Genomic DNA, 14,550 nt, shown 5'->3' with positions numbered 1-14,550 from the left:
TGCAGGAGACGCAGGTTCAGTCCCTGGGGTTGGAAGGATCCCCGGAGAAGGAAATGGCAACTTGCTTCAGTATGCTTGCCTGGGAAATCCCATGGACAGAGGAGCCTGGCGGGCTACAGTCCGTTGGGTCACAAGCGACCGAACGACAACTGGGATTTCTACAAGTACACGTGTAGCTGTCCCAGTCTGTCCCTGTCACTGGTGTGCCGAGACTTCGTGTGTGACCTCCAGGGTGGACTCTGTTTCTGTCAGTCCGGTGAAAGTCCTGCAATCAAATCCCGCTGGCCTTCAGAGTCAGATTCTCTGAGGATTCCTACTTCCGTTACTGGACCTCCAGGTTGGGAAGCCTAACGTGAGGCTGAGAACCTTCCCTCCAGTGGAAGAGCTTCCATATATACGTTCTCTCCAGTGTGTGGGTTGCCTGCCCGCTGGGTGGGGGTTAATTTTGCTGTGACGGCCCCTCCCGCCGCTCGCTGCCACGTCCCCCTGTCGCTGGCTGTGGCGTGCCTCGCTCGGCGGCTCCAGTGTCTCCTGTGAACGGTTACCCAGCAGTGAGTCGTGGTTTCGGCGCTCTGCTGAGAAGAGCATGTCCTGCGCCCTGCTGTCTCTTGTGAGTGCTCTTAAAACTGGCGAACCCAGAGTCTTCACTAGACGACGTAAGTGACAGCGGGAAGGATTGAAAATAAGGGATAGTCATGGTTTTAGCTGCAGGAAAGAAAGGCGAATTGGGGCACCTAAGAGAACATGTAGATTCCGCCCCCCCACCCCCCCGCCCCGAGAGAGAGATGCTCTCCAGGTTCTCCTCTCTTAGAGGATAAAACAGAAATGGGCTTAGGTTGTAAGTGAACCATCCCAGTTGAGTTTAAGGAAATTGGGGAGGAAAAAAAACACCAATGACACAGAAATGCCTCCTTAAGGAGGCCAGGACGTGATCTTGAAGAGGATTGCAGCCCGTCATTGTAGACATAGTCTAGAAACTCTCTGCTGAGTAAATTTATCCTTACGTGTGCATAATTGTGCCATGTATAGTCTGTGCAGTTTTGTACTGAAATAGGATAAATAAGAAATAAGCTTTATTGAGTCACCATTACGACAACTTACAGCATCATAGCTGTCATGCCTTAGCCAAGGGAACCTCCCAGGTCCTTCTGCTGGCAGGGCCCAGGACTCCTTGGGGTCCTGCCACAACCACAGCTGAGCACACCACCCACAGCCTGGCTGTGCTGAGCTCAGAGGGGTGCAGAACCTGCAGGTGACTTTAGGGGGACGGGCAGTGCCTCTGTGGGCCTGGGGTTGTGCATCCCTAACGTCATTCGTTACAGCCTCACACCCCCGAGAGGTGGTGTGCTGAGTGAGCCCTGGGACTGGTCACCAGAATTTAAAGTCCGCCTGCAGGACTCTGAAGCTTGACCTTGGCTATTATGTGTCAGCTAGGCTGGCGAAGGAGCCCAGTCTCAAAGGGGTCAGGACCGCGGGGGTGATGCTGCCACACCAGCTGGCTCCTGTGGTATCTGGAGCCCCTTCTGGCCCTGCCTGGATGGCTGGGGACGTGGTTTCAGAGACTGGCTTTGCCTACACAGGAGCCTGGGATTGGCAGCCTTACAGCTGCGACGGATCTGGCCTCACAGACCTGGACACAGGGACAGCGTCCTCCCCGCTCCGAGCCCTGTCTCTGCACCCCTTACAGGAGGGCTGTGGGCCCTGACTGGGATGTGCAGGCCTGGTGTTCCCCATCGCTCAGGGGAAATGCCATTTCCAGCAGCCGCCACCGGGGGGCGCTGCCACCCCTCAGCACGTCAGCCAGCGTGTCGGGCAGGGAAGCTAATGGGGAGGGGGATTGAATGAGTTCCCAGGTGGGCCTCTCGTGTCTCAGGGACAGTGAGGAGACCTGGCTGGCTGGCCGAGCCCTGGGCAGCTTAGCCATCCCTTGATCTTCATACACTGGGGCCTAGCTGGAGCCTCCCCTAGGTGGTGTGGGCTGTGAGGGACCCTTCCTGACTCTCTGGTGCCCGAGTTGTGGTGCCTGTCCAGGGCACAGGGACAAGCTTTGATGTCCTTGTACGCTGTGACTTGAAAGTGCCTCCTGGGCATCTCTGCTTGTTCAGATCTGTGTCCAGGTGAGGAGTGGGTTTGTCCTTGACAGGCGTTTGCGGTTTGTGGGACCTGACTCCAGACCCCTGAAGTCGATGGAACGGGAAGACAGAGACTGGAGGATGAGCAGGGTGGCGCCCACTCTCCACGGCCACAGGGCTGTCAGCGCACAGGTCTCAGGCCAGGCCCTCGTGGCCTGAGGCGTGTGCAGCCCTGCGATGGTGTTCCCGGACACGACCCAGCGCTGGGAGACGGTCGTGTACGGGAGACAGAGGCGTCCAGCAGACGGGGTTGCTCGAGGAGACGGCGCTGCTGCAGGAGGCGGTGCGTCAGGAGGGGATGCCTAGGAGATGGTGGCGCCCAGGACTTGGTGGTGCTCTTGGAAATTGTGGTGTCTTGGAAGAGTGGTGCTTCAGGAAAGGTGGTGCTCCAGGGGAAGTGGGGTCTGGGAGATGGTAGTGTCCAGGAAAAATAGTGTTCTGGGAGACAGTGGTGTTCCAGGTGACAGTGAGTCCAGGTAAAATGGTGGTCCAGGAGAAGATGGTGCTCAGGACTGGGTGGTGGTCCAGGAGACAGTAGTGCTGAAAAGGTGGTGCTGGGAAGGAGGCTGGTGCTGTAGGAGAGAGTAGTACGCAGGAGGTGGTGGTGCCCAGGAGACCTTGGTGGCTCAGTAGACAGAGGTGCTCAGGAGATGGAGGTGTCCAGGAGACTTTGGTACTCCAGGAGATGGGGGTGTTAGCAGGATATAGTACTCCAGGAAATGGCAGAGCTCAGGAGAGGGTGCTGCTCAGGGGACGGTGGTGTTCAGGCACAGTGCTGCTGAGGAGACTGTGGTGTCCAGGAGATAATAGTGCTCAGAAGACGATGGTCTCCAGAAGACAGTGCTGCATCGCAGACAGCCGTCTCCAGGACTGTCTCTAGGAGACAGCGGTGCTCCAGGAGGCAGTATGTCAAGAAGACAGCGGTGCTCCAGGAGAAGGCAGTGTCCAGGAGACTGTGGCGCTCCAGGACATGGTGGTGCTCCGGCAGACAGCGGTGCTCCAGGAGAAGATGGTCGTTAGGAGACTGTGTTGTCCAAGAGAAAGGCTGTGGTGCTCAGGAGATGGCGGTGTCAAAGAGACGATGGTGCTCAGGAGATATTGGTTTTCTGGGAGACAGTGGTGCTCAGGAGACTGTGTTGTCTAAGAGAAAGGCTGTGGTGCTCAGGAGACAGTGGGGTCCGGGAGACAGTGGTGATCGGTAGGCATGGTTCCCAGGAGAGGGTGGTGCTGAGGAGACAGTGGCGCCCAGGAGACCCTGATAGTCCAGGAGATGGTGTAGAGGAGACAGTGGTGTCCAGGACGCAGCTGTGCACAGGAGGCTGTGGGGTCCCGGAGAAAGTCATGTCTAGCAGACTGTGGGGTCCAGGAGACGGTGGTGCTCCTGAAGGCTGTGGTGTTCAGGGAGCATTGTCACTGCTGGAGTGAGTAGACTCAGGAGACAGTGGTGCTCAGTGAACACGGGGCTCAGGGACAGTGACCGTCCTGAAACAGTGGTGCTCCAGGAGGCAGTGTTGTTCAGGAGGCTGTGGTCTTCCAGGAGACTGCTGTCCAGCAGACAGTGGTGCACAGGAAACTGTGGTGGCCAGGAGACAGTGGCGTCCAGCAGGGAGTGGGGCATAGGAGGCAGTCGTGTCCAGGAGACGGCGTTCCTCTAGAAGAAAACGGTGGTGAGAAGTCTCTGGTGCTCCACGAGATGGTGGTGCTCCAGGAGAGAGTGGACTCAGGAGACGGTGGGGCCCAGGACACACCGGTGCTGTGTACGTGGCTCCCAGGAGACACTGGTGCTCCACAAGCAGTGGTGTCCCGCAGACAGTGGTGCTCCAGGAGATGGTGGGGTCAGCCGACCCTCCAGGAGAGGATAGTGTCCTGGAGACAGTGGTGCCCGGGAGACACGGTGTCCAGGGAATGGTGGTGTCCGGGAGACAGTGGGGATCAGCAGACCATGGGGTCCGGGAGGCCGTGGTGTTCAGGAGATGGTGGTCTCAGCAGACAGTGGTGCTCCTGGAGACGGCAGTGTCCAGGCAAGTGTGGTACTCCAGGAGATGGTAGTGTCAAGGAGAGAATGCGGCATGGGAGACAGTGGTGTCCAGGAGACAGTGTTGCTCTAGAAGAAAGGGGTGTCTAGAAGGCCACGGTGTTTCCCACGAGGGTGGTACTCCAGGAGTCTGTTATGCTCCGGAAACCTTGGAGCTCCAGGAGAGAAAGGACGAAGACGACAGTGGGGTCCAGTAGAGAGGGCACTCAGGAGGCACGGTTTCTGGGAGGCAGGGCCGTCCAGGAGACAAACGGCGCAGAGGAACCCGGGGCATGGCGTCCAGCAGTTAACCCAGGATCAGTCACATCCAGGAGGCAAGTTGCTCTGGGAGACAGTTCTGTCCGGGAGACTGTGGCACTGGGGAGATGGTGTTTTCAGGAGACGAGTGATCAAGAGCTGGCGGCGTCCAGATGACAGTGGTGATCTAGGCAGCAGTGGTGTCCAGGGGGCTATGGTACTGAGGAGACGGTGGCGTCCAGGGGACTGCGATGCTCCGGGAGATGGTGGTGGTCATGAACCGTGGTGTCAGTAGCCTCCCGTTAATGTCACTCCTGGAATTGGGGGTGTCCAGAAGACTATGGCACTCCAGGAGACGGTGGTGTTCGGAGACAGTAGTGTTCAGGAGACACTTGCTGTAGGAGAAAGTGGTGTGTAGAAGGCTGCGGTGTTCCAGGAGGCAGCTCTGTTCAGGAGACTGTGGGGTCCAGGAGGCCGTGGTGTTCAGTATGCAGTGATGGTCAAGAGATGGGGGTGTACGGAGGCCCATGGCTCTCCAGGAAACGGCGGTGCTCTCCCGACTGCTGCCCAGCAGACAGTGGTGCTCAGGAAGCTTGGTCTCCAGGAGACGGTGGTGTCCAGGCGACTGTCGTGCTCCAAGAGATGGTGGTGCCCCAGGAGACTGTGATGCTGTGGAGCCCTGGAGACGGCTTGTAAGAGGCAGCGCTGGGCAGGGAGCAGGACTGCTCCAGGAACGGTGGCGTCCGGGAGGCTGTGATGGCCCAGCCGACGTGCAGTCCACAGGTCAGTGCGCCCAGGAGACGGGCGCTCTGGGAGCCTGTCCACCCGTGAGACGTGCCCGAGGGGGTGCCCTTCTCCCCGGCTTGCTGTCGCTCTAGTCGACCTCCTCATTTCCAGCCCCTCCCCCCGCCTGTGCCCTGCCGACCCCTCCTCCCTGTGCCCTCCTCCCCCCTCCTCCTGCTGACCCCTCCTCCCGCCTTCGCTCCCCCCCACTCCTTCCCTCTCCTCCCGTGGCTTTGCCCCTCTCCCTGCAGGACGCCTGCCCTGGCCTCCCTGCTCCTCTCAGCTTGCTGGCCCTAGCCCCCCTGGCGGACTCCTGAGTGGAAAGCGCGCTCCCTTCCTCCCCACGGGAGCCGTCCTCCTGCCTCCTGTCCCCTTAGCGCCCTCTCCCCTTGGAGTGCCAGACGGCCTGCCCTGCCCCGTCTTGCCTCCTCCGGTGGCTGATGTTGTATTTACAGACAACAAGGAAATCTCCACAGACTCCCTACTTAGACCCTTCATCGTTCACATATCTCTGCGTTTGCTTCATTATTCTGTGTATGTTTTATAGACCGGTGGCAGGGTTCTTCTGTAGGCCCTCGACAGTGTGTTGCAGACAAATTCCCATTCGACCCTGAGGCACTTTCTCTGGTCACACCTCAGTGTGCCGAGCAGAGTCAGGAAGTGGACCTCGATGCAGCCTGTGCCTCGCAAGCAGTGGTGTCCAGCTCTCTGCACCCCTGTGGGCTGTGGGCCCCCCAGGCTCCTCTGTCCACGAGGCTTTCCAGGCAAGGATACTGGAGTGGGTTGCCATGCCCCCTTCCAATGGATTTTTCCAACCCAGGAGTCGAACCTGCAACTCCGGTATTGCAGGCAGATTCTTGACCTGCTGAGCCATCAGGCAAGCCTGATACAATACTGTTTAACTACAGAGTGCATTCAAACTTTTCCAGTTTTCCCAGCAGCATCCCTGGCAGCACAAGGGAGATAAGGAGCCTGCCCGGCTCACTGTCTAGTCCAGGGTCAGGACTGCGTCCAGTCCTCGTCTGTGTCTCGTTTCTCTGGTTCTGGAACACTCAGGCCTGCCTCTGATGATGTGATTTTGATTTTTTTTTAAGGAGACAGGGCAGGTATTTTGTAGACGCCTGCGCAGGCTTGGTTTGCCTCATGTTTTCCCTTAAGCAGATTCAGGGTGAGAGGTTTTGGTGGGAATGTCACACTCGTCTCATCTTCCTCCATTAATCAGACCCGGCTGCTCTGAGGTGAAGCTGGGCTTCACTGCCCTCTTCCCTGGACCCCCCGTTTTTACCCCGCCAGGGCCCGTCCCCCCAGCTGCCCATGTGTCACCGCCTGCTTATCTCTGGTCTGGAGTCTGTGCCCCCGGCGGGCCTCCCACTGACCCTCCTTTCTGGTGGGAGAGGCCCTGCCCCGGTTCAGGTCATACGCGGTCTTGTCAGTACACACGGTCCTGTGCTTCCGGCCCTCCGTCCTGGGCTCTGACCCGTCGCTCGGGTGCTGACACTCTCCTCGCCCTGGGGAGCGCAGGCCCACGGCGCTGCTGCTTCCCTGCCGTGATGTGGCGTTGGTCGTGGAAGAGCCGCGCTTGTGGAGTGTGTGTGCTGTCCGTGGGGCCCAGGGCCGCCTGTCCAGTCCAGACCACAGACCTGCGTGCTGCGCGCTGTGCTTAGTTTACCGGTAAGGGAAAGGGGGCGTGGAGGTCAAGGGGCAAGTCCACAGCCACACAGCTCATACTGAGTGGGGGTGAAACCGCACAGCCAAAGGGGAAGGAGTAGTTTGGGGTGCCTGATGGCACCCCACTGCAGTCCTCTTGCCTGGAACATCCCATGGGCGGAGGGCCCTGGCAGACTGCAGTCCATGGGGTCGCACAGAGTCGGACACGACTGAGCAACTTAGCAGCAGCAGCAGCGGCAGCGGCGGTAAAGAAAGAGGAAAAGAGAATTCTGCTGGTGTCAAGGACAAATGAGTGTCAGTGATCCGCCAAGTCACCGGAGAGGAGGGCCTGGAGGAGGCTGGAGGCTGGGTGGGAGATGTCAGTTTGGGAGGCTTTTGTGTTGAGGAAGTGGATAAAGCCTTCAGAAACAGTCAACTCACTGAGAAAGAAGTCCAGAAATGGTGAGTCAGGATTGATGGTCTGAAAGTGAGACCTTTAGGGAGAGGAGAGGAGCTGACTCAGCTTGCAGAGGAGACTGCGTCGTGCTTGGAAGTCTGATCCCCCCGGGGCTTTGTGCAGGAGGCCGGTGATGGCACCAGGAGCTCAGCAGGCAGGCTGCGCCGCTGTCCACTCTGCGGGCTTTGTGTCAGGCGCTGGGGACGCGGAGTGGGGAAGATTGCCCTGCTTGTCTGCGGTAGCTTGAAACCCAGTGAATCCTGTATCTTTCTTGTTTGGGACAGTAGAGTTGTTTTTAATGCTGCTGGTATAAGACACATTCATCAAAACTCTCTGCAAAGCTTAGACTCCCTAGGCTAGAAAAAACCTTAGAAATCTGGGTCTCTGCATCCTCTCTTGTCCCAGGATAACCTGAAGCCCAGGGCAGCCGAGGAACCCACTGTTCCTTGGACAAGCGCGTCAGCGCTGGGCAGGAGAGGGTGTGTCAGCTCAGGCCGCCCCTTGGGGACTCTGCCCAGCGGGACTCTGCAGGGCTGTGCCTCGCTGACCTGCCCCCGTCAGGCCCTGTCCCGCTGCCGGCTGCTTCCAGCGCCCTTCGCCTCTGATGTCACCGCTTCTGCTAATGGCGTGGCTCCCTCCACAGTCAGCCCCTCCTCCCGCAGCGCTGACCCTCCTGTGGGCCGGCTGTCCCGCCCTGGGCCACCCCTTGCATCCGGCCCTCTCATCGTCTCTACTGCCGTCAGCTCCGTCTCTCCTGAACCACTGTGACAAGCCCCTGACTCTTTGCTGCTATCTTTGATCCCCTCCTTCATCTCATTCTTGGGCTTTGCTCTCAGGGTAGAAATGCTGTTGCTGCTGCTAAGTCATGTCAGTCGTGTCCGCCTCTGTGCGACCCCATAGACGGCAGCCCACCAGGCTCCCGTCCCTGGGATTCTCCAGGCAAGAACACTGGAGTGGGTTGCCATTTCTTTCTCCAGTGCATGAGAGTGAAAAAGTGAAAGTGAAGTTGCTCAGTGATGTCCAACTCTTCGCGACCCCATGCACTGTAGCCTACCAGGCTCCTCCGTCTGTGGGATTTCCCAGGCAAGAGCGCTGGTGTGGACTGCCATCTCCGTCTCTGGGGAGGAATGGGATCTCACAGTTGGAAGCGGCTGTGTATGTTTGAATGCCCAGGCACCCGTCTGACATTCTGCTCTATAGATTCCTGCCAAGCGGTCTACCAGCCCGTTTCAGTCATGCTTCTGTGCTGCGTTTTTGTTTTAGGCGGGTCACTTATGAAGTTCACACCTAGACTGAAGTGAGGCAGCCCTGCTCTCTCTCTCCTTGATCTGGGGCTTCCTGGTGGTGCTGCGGTGAAGAGCCTCTCGCCAGTGCAGGAGACGTGAGAGACCTGGGCTTGATCCTGGGTCGGGAAGATCCCCCGGGGGAATGCGTGGCCACCCGCTCCAGCACTCGTGCCTGGGGAGTCCCATGGGCAGAGGAGCCTGGCGGGCTGCAGTCCGTAGGGTCGCAGAGTTGGGCACGACTGAGGCGACTTGGCAGGCACGCATCCTGGGTTCACGGAGGTGGCGCCTTCTGTCTCTGAGGATGTGCAGGATCTCTCCTCCCGAGAGCCCCTCTGTGGGCTGGCTCGCCCTTCTCTCGGGGCACGTTGTTTCGGCGTCTCGGTCACGCTCCCTCCTGAGCCTGGCTCTCCTCCTCTGGCCTGTGAGTCTTGCCTGCTCCTCAGTGTTTGTAGAGGGGCTGCTAGACTGCTCCGTCCTACAGGCTGGGGTGGGTCTCCTTGCTGGGCTCTGTCCCGCCGGCAGGCCTTACCCTGGCTGCTCTGCACCAGGAGCAGGTCAGCTCCCTACAGAGTGCGCGGGGCTAGATCGTGAAGTACTAGGTCTCCGCTGCTCCAGAGCACAGGTAGCAAAGTGGGGAGGGTGGATGGCTTCACTTACTCATGTAAGTCTTAGAGTGGGCTTGCAGTGACCATCAGCCTCTAAAAAGTAGGAATTCTTCTTATGGAAATGGCAGTGTCAGAGCCTCTGGATCTTTGCTGAGTGCTGCGCTCTGGACCTGCTGTTCAGTGCTGTCCTGAGATTTACTCCATGGCACTCCTTGCACTTTCTTGATTTCCTGTGTCTTCTTTTTGGATTTCTTGGAGAACTTTTTTTCCCTTAGGTAACTCTCTCCGAATTTGTGGATAGTAAGCCTTTAAGACGTTGTGTGTATGAAAACGCCTTTATTTTATAATCACACTTAAGTGATAGTTTGGTTGGGTATAAAATCCCCAGTTCAGAATGCACTTCCCTCGGAACTCTGAGCACACTTCCCTTCCCACAGAACAGTGCTGCTGTCGGGAGCCTGGTGATGCCCTGTTCCTGTCGCTTTGTAGGCAGCCCGTTTGTGCTCTGAGAGCTGGCGTGTCCTGAGAGTGAGGCTGGGTGTGCGCCTGCCACCGTCCCCTGTTCACGACCCTTCCAGCCTGAGGGTTCCTCCCGTGAGGCCTGGACTTGGGGTGTCTCTGTCTTGCTGAAGACCCATTGACCAGACGCCGCCCACGCGATGGCCTTCACCCCTCAGCCTGCTTCCCTTTTGCTTTTGCTCTGATGACCTCTCTTCAAGCTGCTCTGTCAAAATTTCACATCCATTGAAATGATGCTTAGCTTCCAAGAACTGTTCTCCTACTTAATTTATGTTTTAATTGAAGGATAATTGTTCTATACAGTTGCGTTCTTTTCTGTCAAACCTCAACATGGATCAGCCATAGGTCTGCATACGTCCCCTCCCTTTTGAACCTCCCTCCCATCTCCCGCCCCATCCCACCCCTCCTGGTTGATGCAGAGCCGGTTTGAGTTCCCTGAGACATATAGCGAATTCCCGGTGGCTCCCTAGGTTACATACGGGGCTGTGAGCCTCCATGTTACTCTCTGCGCATCTCGGCCTCTCCCCCCGGCCCCGTGTCCGTAGTCTATCCTGTATGTCTGTTTCCCCATTGCTGCCCTGCAAATAAATTGAGACCTTTTCCTTGTAAACACTGCTCGGCTCCGTTGCCTGCTTTCGCCCTGGGGAAGCAGTGTGTCTGTGTCTCCCTGCTGCGACAGGATGACCCGCAGCTCTCCCGTCTGCTCCCTGAGCTTCGCGTTCTGTGTCCTCATAAGCCCACAGCACTCCCCTCTCCTTGATCCCGACAGTGAGGACGTCCTTCTTCCACGGCTGCCTTCCCTCTGTATTTTGGTTGAGAGGTGATCTGACTCTCTGAGCTCATCTGCTTTCCATGTTAACAGAAATTTATCTGTGTTTTTAGACTTCTATTTTGATGGTGTAAAACAGCTGTCTCTTTTGTCAGATATTTGGGAGGAGGAGGAGGCTGAGCAGCTCAGTCACCCCCGTAGACCTTTCCCAGCCCCATTTCTACGGTGTTTCAGAACTTTGATGTTTATTATCATTATTACTTTTAGCTTCCATAAAATTTCTTTCTTTAAGTAGATGAATTAAGATTTTTAGTTGGAGTTTCATGTCGGTGATGTTTATTATTCTGAAACAGAGTGGGGCCGCCAGTATCTGTTGCTACCTAGATGTGGACTCTGACATTTTGAATGAGTTTCCAAACAAACTGGCCTGTGCTTTTCACATGTTGTTGAGAAGACAGACGTCCCAGTCTCCAGGAGGCCTCCGTTCTCGGGCCGGTGGGTGAGGAGGCACTCCTCCCTCACTGGCAGTGCTGCTGCGAGCATGGGAAGGCTCCAGACACCAGGGCTCAGCCTCTGCCCGCCCCCGCCCCCGCCCGGCCTTGTTCAGAGCGGGAGCACCGGTCAGGGACGGTGGTCATCACCTGCCCTAAGAGGGTACTCAGACTCACCCGGAAGACCCCCACCCCAGCCTGTTAGGAAAGGGGTGAAGGGTCGTGATGGGTTTTCAGGGCGGAGCGCAGACAAGGAGCCAGAGAGATGCGGAGAGCCCGCTGCCAGAGCAGGGCACAGACAGCTGCCAGCCCGGTCCCTGGGGCTTGTACACTGGGGTGGGGCACAGACCGCCACGCAGATGGCTGCCTCCGGGTCCGTGGGGCTTGTACACTGGCAGGGTGCGGCCACATTGCTCCCATGAAGGAAGTGACGGCCAGCCTGGGGCTCGTCCCCGAGCCTTGTGTGTCCCCTCCAGTCCAGCCTGTTTCTCACGCCTTTCCCACACCTTTCCCACGTGACCCACTGTCCACCGACCTCCCCACCATCCCCCTGAGGCCCTCCTGGTTGTTTTTATGATCTGCTCAGCAAATCCATGAACAATGAAGCTCGGGAATGAAATCTCCCTCTCTGTCCACAGATTACGTTTTTCCAGACCTGACTGAGAAGGCGGGTCCCACGGACAACACGGGCCAGAGTCAAGAGACGCCAGGTCTTGCCTCCCCGCTGCCCGGGGTAGACCTGGTGGGGCCGCCTTGGCACGTGGCCCCCGGAGAGGAGGAGGAGGAGCAGCTGCTGCCGGTGACCGGACCCCAGGAGGATGCCCGAAGGCAGGCCCCCGGCTTCCCGCCGGTGGGCAGCAGCCAGGCCCCGGGGTCCCCTGAGCACCGGCCCGAGGAGTCAGGGGACCCGGCGGCCTCGGGTGGGGAGGCAGGCAGCAGCATGGAGCTCAGCCTGTCCCCACCTGGGGTCAGCCTGAGCCCGGTGACCCTGAGGGGTCAGGACGCGGCCGGCCGTGGGGCAGGGCCCACGGTGCTGCCGGCCGCAGGGCGCGGCGGCAAGTCTGAGGCCCCTCCGGAGCCCGGTGTGGAGGCCGCTGCTGCAGCTGCAGGCTTGGCCGGCCGGCCAGGCGCGGGGCCATCCCCCGCCTCCTTCCCTCAGACAGCTGCTCCCGGCAGGGCTGAGGGCCCCAGCAGAGACGCCCTGCAGCCCGGAGCCTCGGCCTCTTTCCCGCTGGCCCCCAGAGGCACAGAGCTGACACCTTCTTCTGTGACTCTGGGGCAAGATGACGTCAGGCAGGAGCCCCAGGAAGGGCCAGCTGGGGCGGCTCCATCCAGAAGGCCCTGGGACTCCACACAGGTAGAGTGACCGTGTGGGGCGGGGGCGGGCGGGCAGCAGATTCCGGGGGCACTGCTCATGGCCCAGCAGCAGCGTCCTCTCCACACTGACCCGCCCACCCCCCAGCCTTCCGCCCCATCCCCGGTTCCGGGTCCCCCTGCTTGTCACAGCTGCTGGGGGGTGCTCCCGCCAGGCCCCCTCCTCCCCACAGCCCCCCACATGTGCCACCGCCCTGCCGTCCTCCCCACCCCACGAGTCACTCTCACACACCCCCAGCCCGGCCCACCCCGGCCCCAGAAGGAAAGGGGTGGCCCTGGGCAGCCAGCCTGGCTGTCCACCCACAGGTGCGCTGTTCGCCCTTCAGAGCGTTCCAGTCCCCTCTGCCCTGGAGCCTCTGGGCCTGCGCCTCCTGTCCCCGAGAGAGCGGGTTGTGAGCTTTGGCTGGGCCAGGGGCTGTCGGTCATCGAGGTGACGCAGCTGGTCTGCGCCCCCAGCCGCCACACCCGGCCTCGCCCTCCTCGCGTCTCCGGGGTTTCCATTCAGACCCCCTCCAGACGCCCTCGGTGTCGCTGCACAGGTCATCTGCAAAGACTGGAGCAACCTGGCCGGGAAGAGCTACGTCGTCCTGAACATGACCGAGAACGTGGAGTGTGTGAGTGCCGGCGGGCGGGCGGCCGGGCCCTGTGCGCGCTGCGGGGGACGAGCTGCTCCCACCAGCGCCCGAGAAGAGGCTCCCTGGTTTTAAACCCCCAGGGCTCTGCGCCGGCCCCTCCGTCTGTGGTTTGGTGGACAGGGCCGTCTTTGCAGGTTGCTTCTCCCGTGCGTTGTTTTGGTCGGTTTTCCACACGCGTCCTCTATCGGGGGTCCGCGTCCACACGCGTCCTCTCTCGGGGGTCCACATCCACACGCGTCCTCTCTCGGGGGTCTGCGTCCTCTCTTGGGGGTCCGTGTCCTCTCTCGGGGTCCGTGTCCTCTCTCGGGGGTCCGCGTCCTCTCTCGGGGTCCGCATCCTCTCTCGGGGGTCCGCGTCCTCTCTCAGGGTCCGCGTCCTCTCTCAGGGTCCGCGTCCTCTCTCGGGGTCCACATCCACATGCATCCTCTCTCGGGGTCCGCGTCCACATGCGTCCTCTCTCGGGGGTCCGTGTCCTCTCTCAGGGTCCGCGTCCTCTCTCGGGGGTCCGCGTCCTCTCTCGGGGTCCACATCCACATGCATCCTCTCTCGGGGTCCGCGTCCACATGCGTCCTCTCTCGGGGGTCTGCGTCCTCTCTCGGGGGTCCGTGTCCTCTCTCAGGGTCCGCGTCCTCTCTCGGGGGTCCGCGTCCTCTCTCGGGGTCCACATCCACATGCATCCTCTCTCGGGGTCCGCGTCCACATGCGTCCTCTCTCGGGGGTCTGCGTCCTCTCTCGGGGGTCCGTGTCCTCTCTCAGGGTCCGCGTCCTCTCTCGGGGGTCCGCGTCCTCTCTCGGGGTCCACATCCACATGCATCCTCTCTCGGGGTCCGCGTCCTTTCTGGGGGTCCGCGTCCTCTCTCAGGGCTCTGTGTCTACACACGTCCTCTCTCGGGGTCTGCGTCCTCTCTCGGGGTCCACGTCCTCTCTCGGGGTCCGCGTCCTCTCTCGGGGGTCCGCGTCCTCTCTCGGGGGTCCACGTCCTCTCTCGGGGGTCTGTGTCCACACGCGTCCTCTCTCGGGGTCCGCGTCCTCTCTCGGGGGTCTGTGTCCACACGCATCCTCTCTCGGGGTCCGCGTCCTCTCTCGGGGGTCCGCGTCCACACGCATCCTCTCTCGGGGGTCTGTGTCCACACGCGTCCTCTCTCGGGGTCCGCGTCCTCTCTCGGGGTCTGCGTCCTCTCTCGGGGTCCACGTCCTCTCTCGGGGTCCGCGTCCTCTCTCGGGGGTCCACGTCCTCTCTCGGGGGTCTGTGTCCACACGCGTCCTCTCTCGGGGTCCGCGTCCTCTCTCGGGGGTCTGTGTCCACACGCATCCTCTCTCGGGGTCCGCGTCCTCTCTCGGGGGTCCGCGTCCACACGCATCCTCTCTCGGGGGTCTGTGTCCACACGCGTCCTCTCTCGGGGTCCGCGTCCTCTCTCAGGGGTCTGGTGGCGTTAGTTTGGAGCTGTTTTCAGGAAGGCTGGTGCAGCCTGCTGGTGGGCTTCACTGAGCTGCTCCGGAGGGTTGTCTGGCTGGGCCGTTTGATGTGAGAATGTCTTATGTCGGTGTCTTTAGGCCCTTCTTCCTGGGTGATTAGGAAC

General features: G+C 60.0%; 1 protein-coding gene across 1 annotated transcript in view; it reads left to right on the top strand.

Moving 5' to 3' along the window:
• PODXL2 (podocalyxin like 2) overlaps nt 1-14,550 on the top strand; it is a 41,318-nt gene that overhangs the window by 17,635 nt on the left and 9,133 nt on the right. The window contains exons 3-4 of the mRNA XM_068983158.1: nt 11,600-12,318; nt 12,875-12,949. Coding sequence (XP_068839259.1) covers nt 11,600-12,318; nt 12,875-12,949 — 794 coding nt within the window. The remainder of the gene's footprint in view (nt 1-11,599; nt 12,319-12,874; nt 12,950-14,550) is intronic.

This window comes from Capricornis sumatraensis, chromosome 10, assembly GCF_032405125.1.
Source record: "Capricornis sumatraensis isolate serow.1 chromosome 10, serow.2, whole genome shotgun sequence".
In the NCBI taxonomy this organism is placed as follows: Eukaryota; Metazoa; Chordata; class Mammalia; order Artiodactyla; family Bovidae; genus Capricornis; species Capricornis sumatraensis.
The sequence above is the reverse complement of the archived record's forward strand: the minus strand, read 5'-3'. Positions and strand labels throughout refer to the sequence as shown.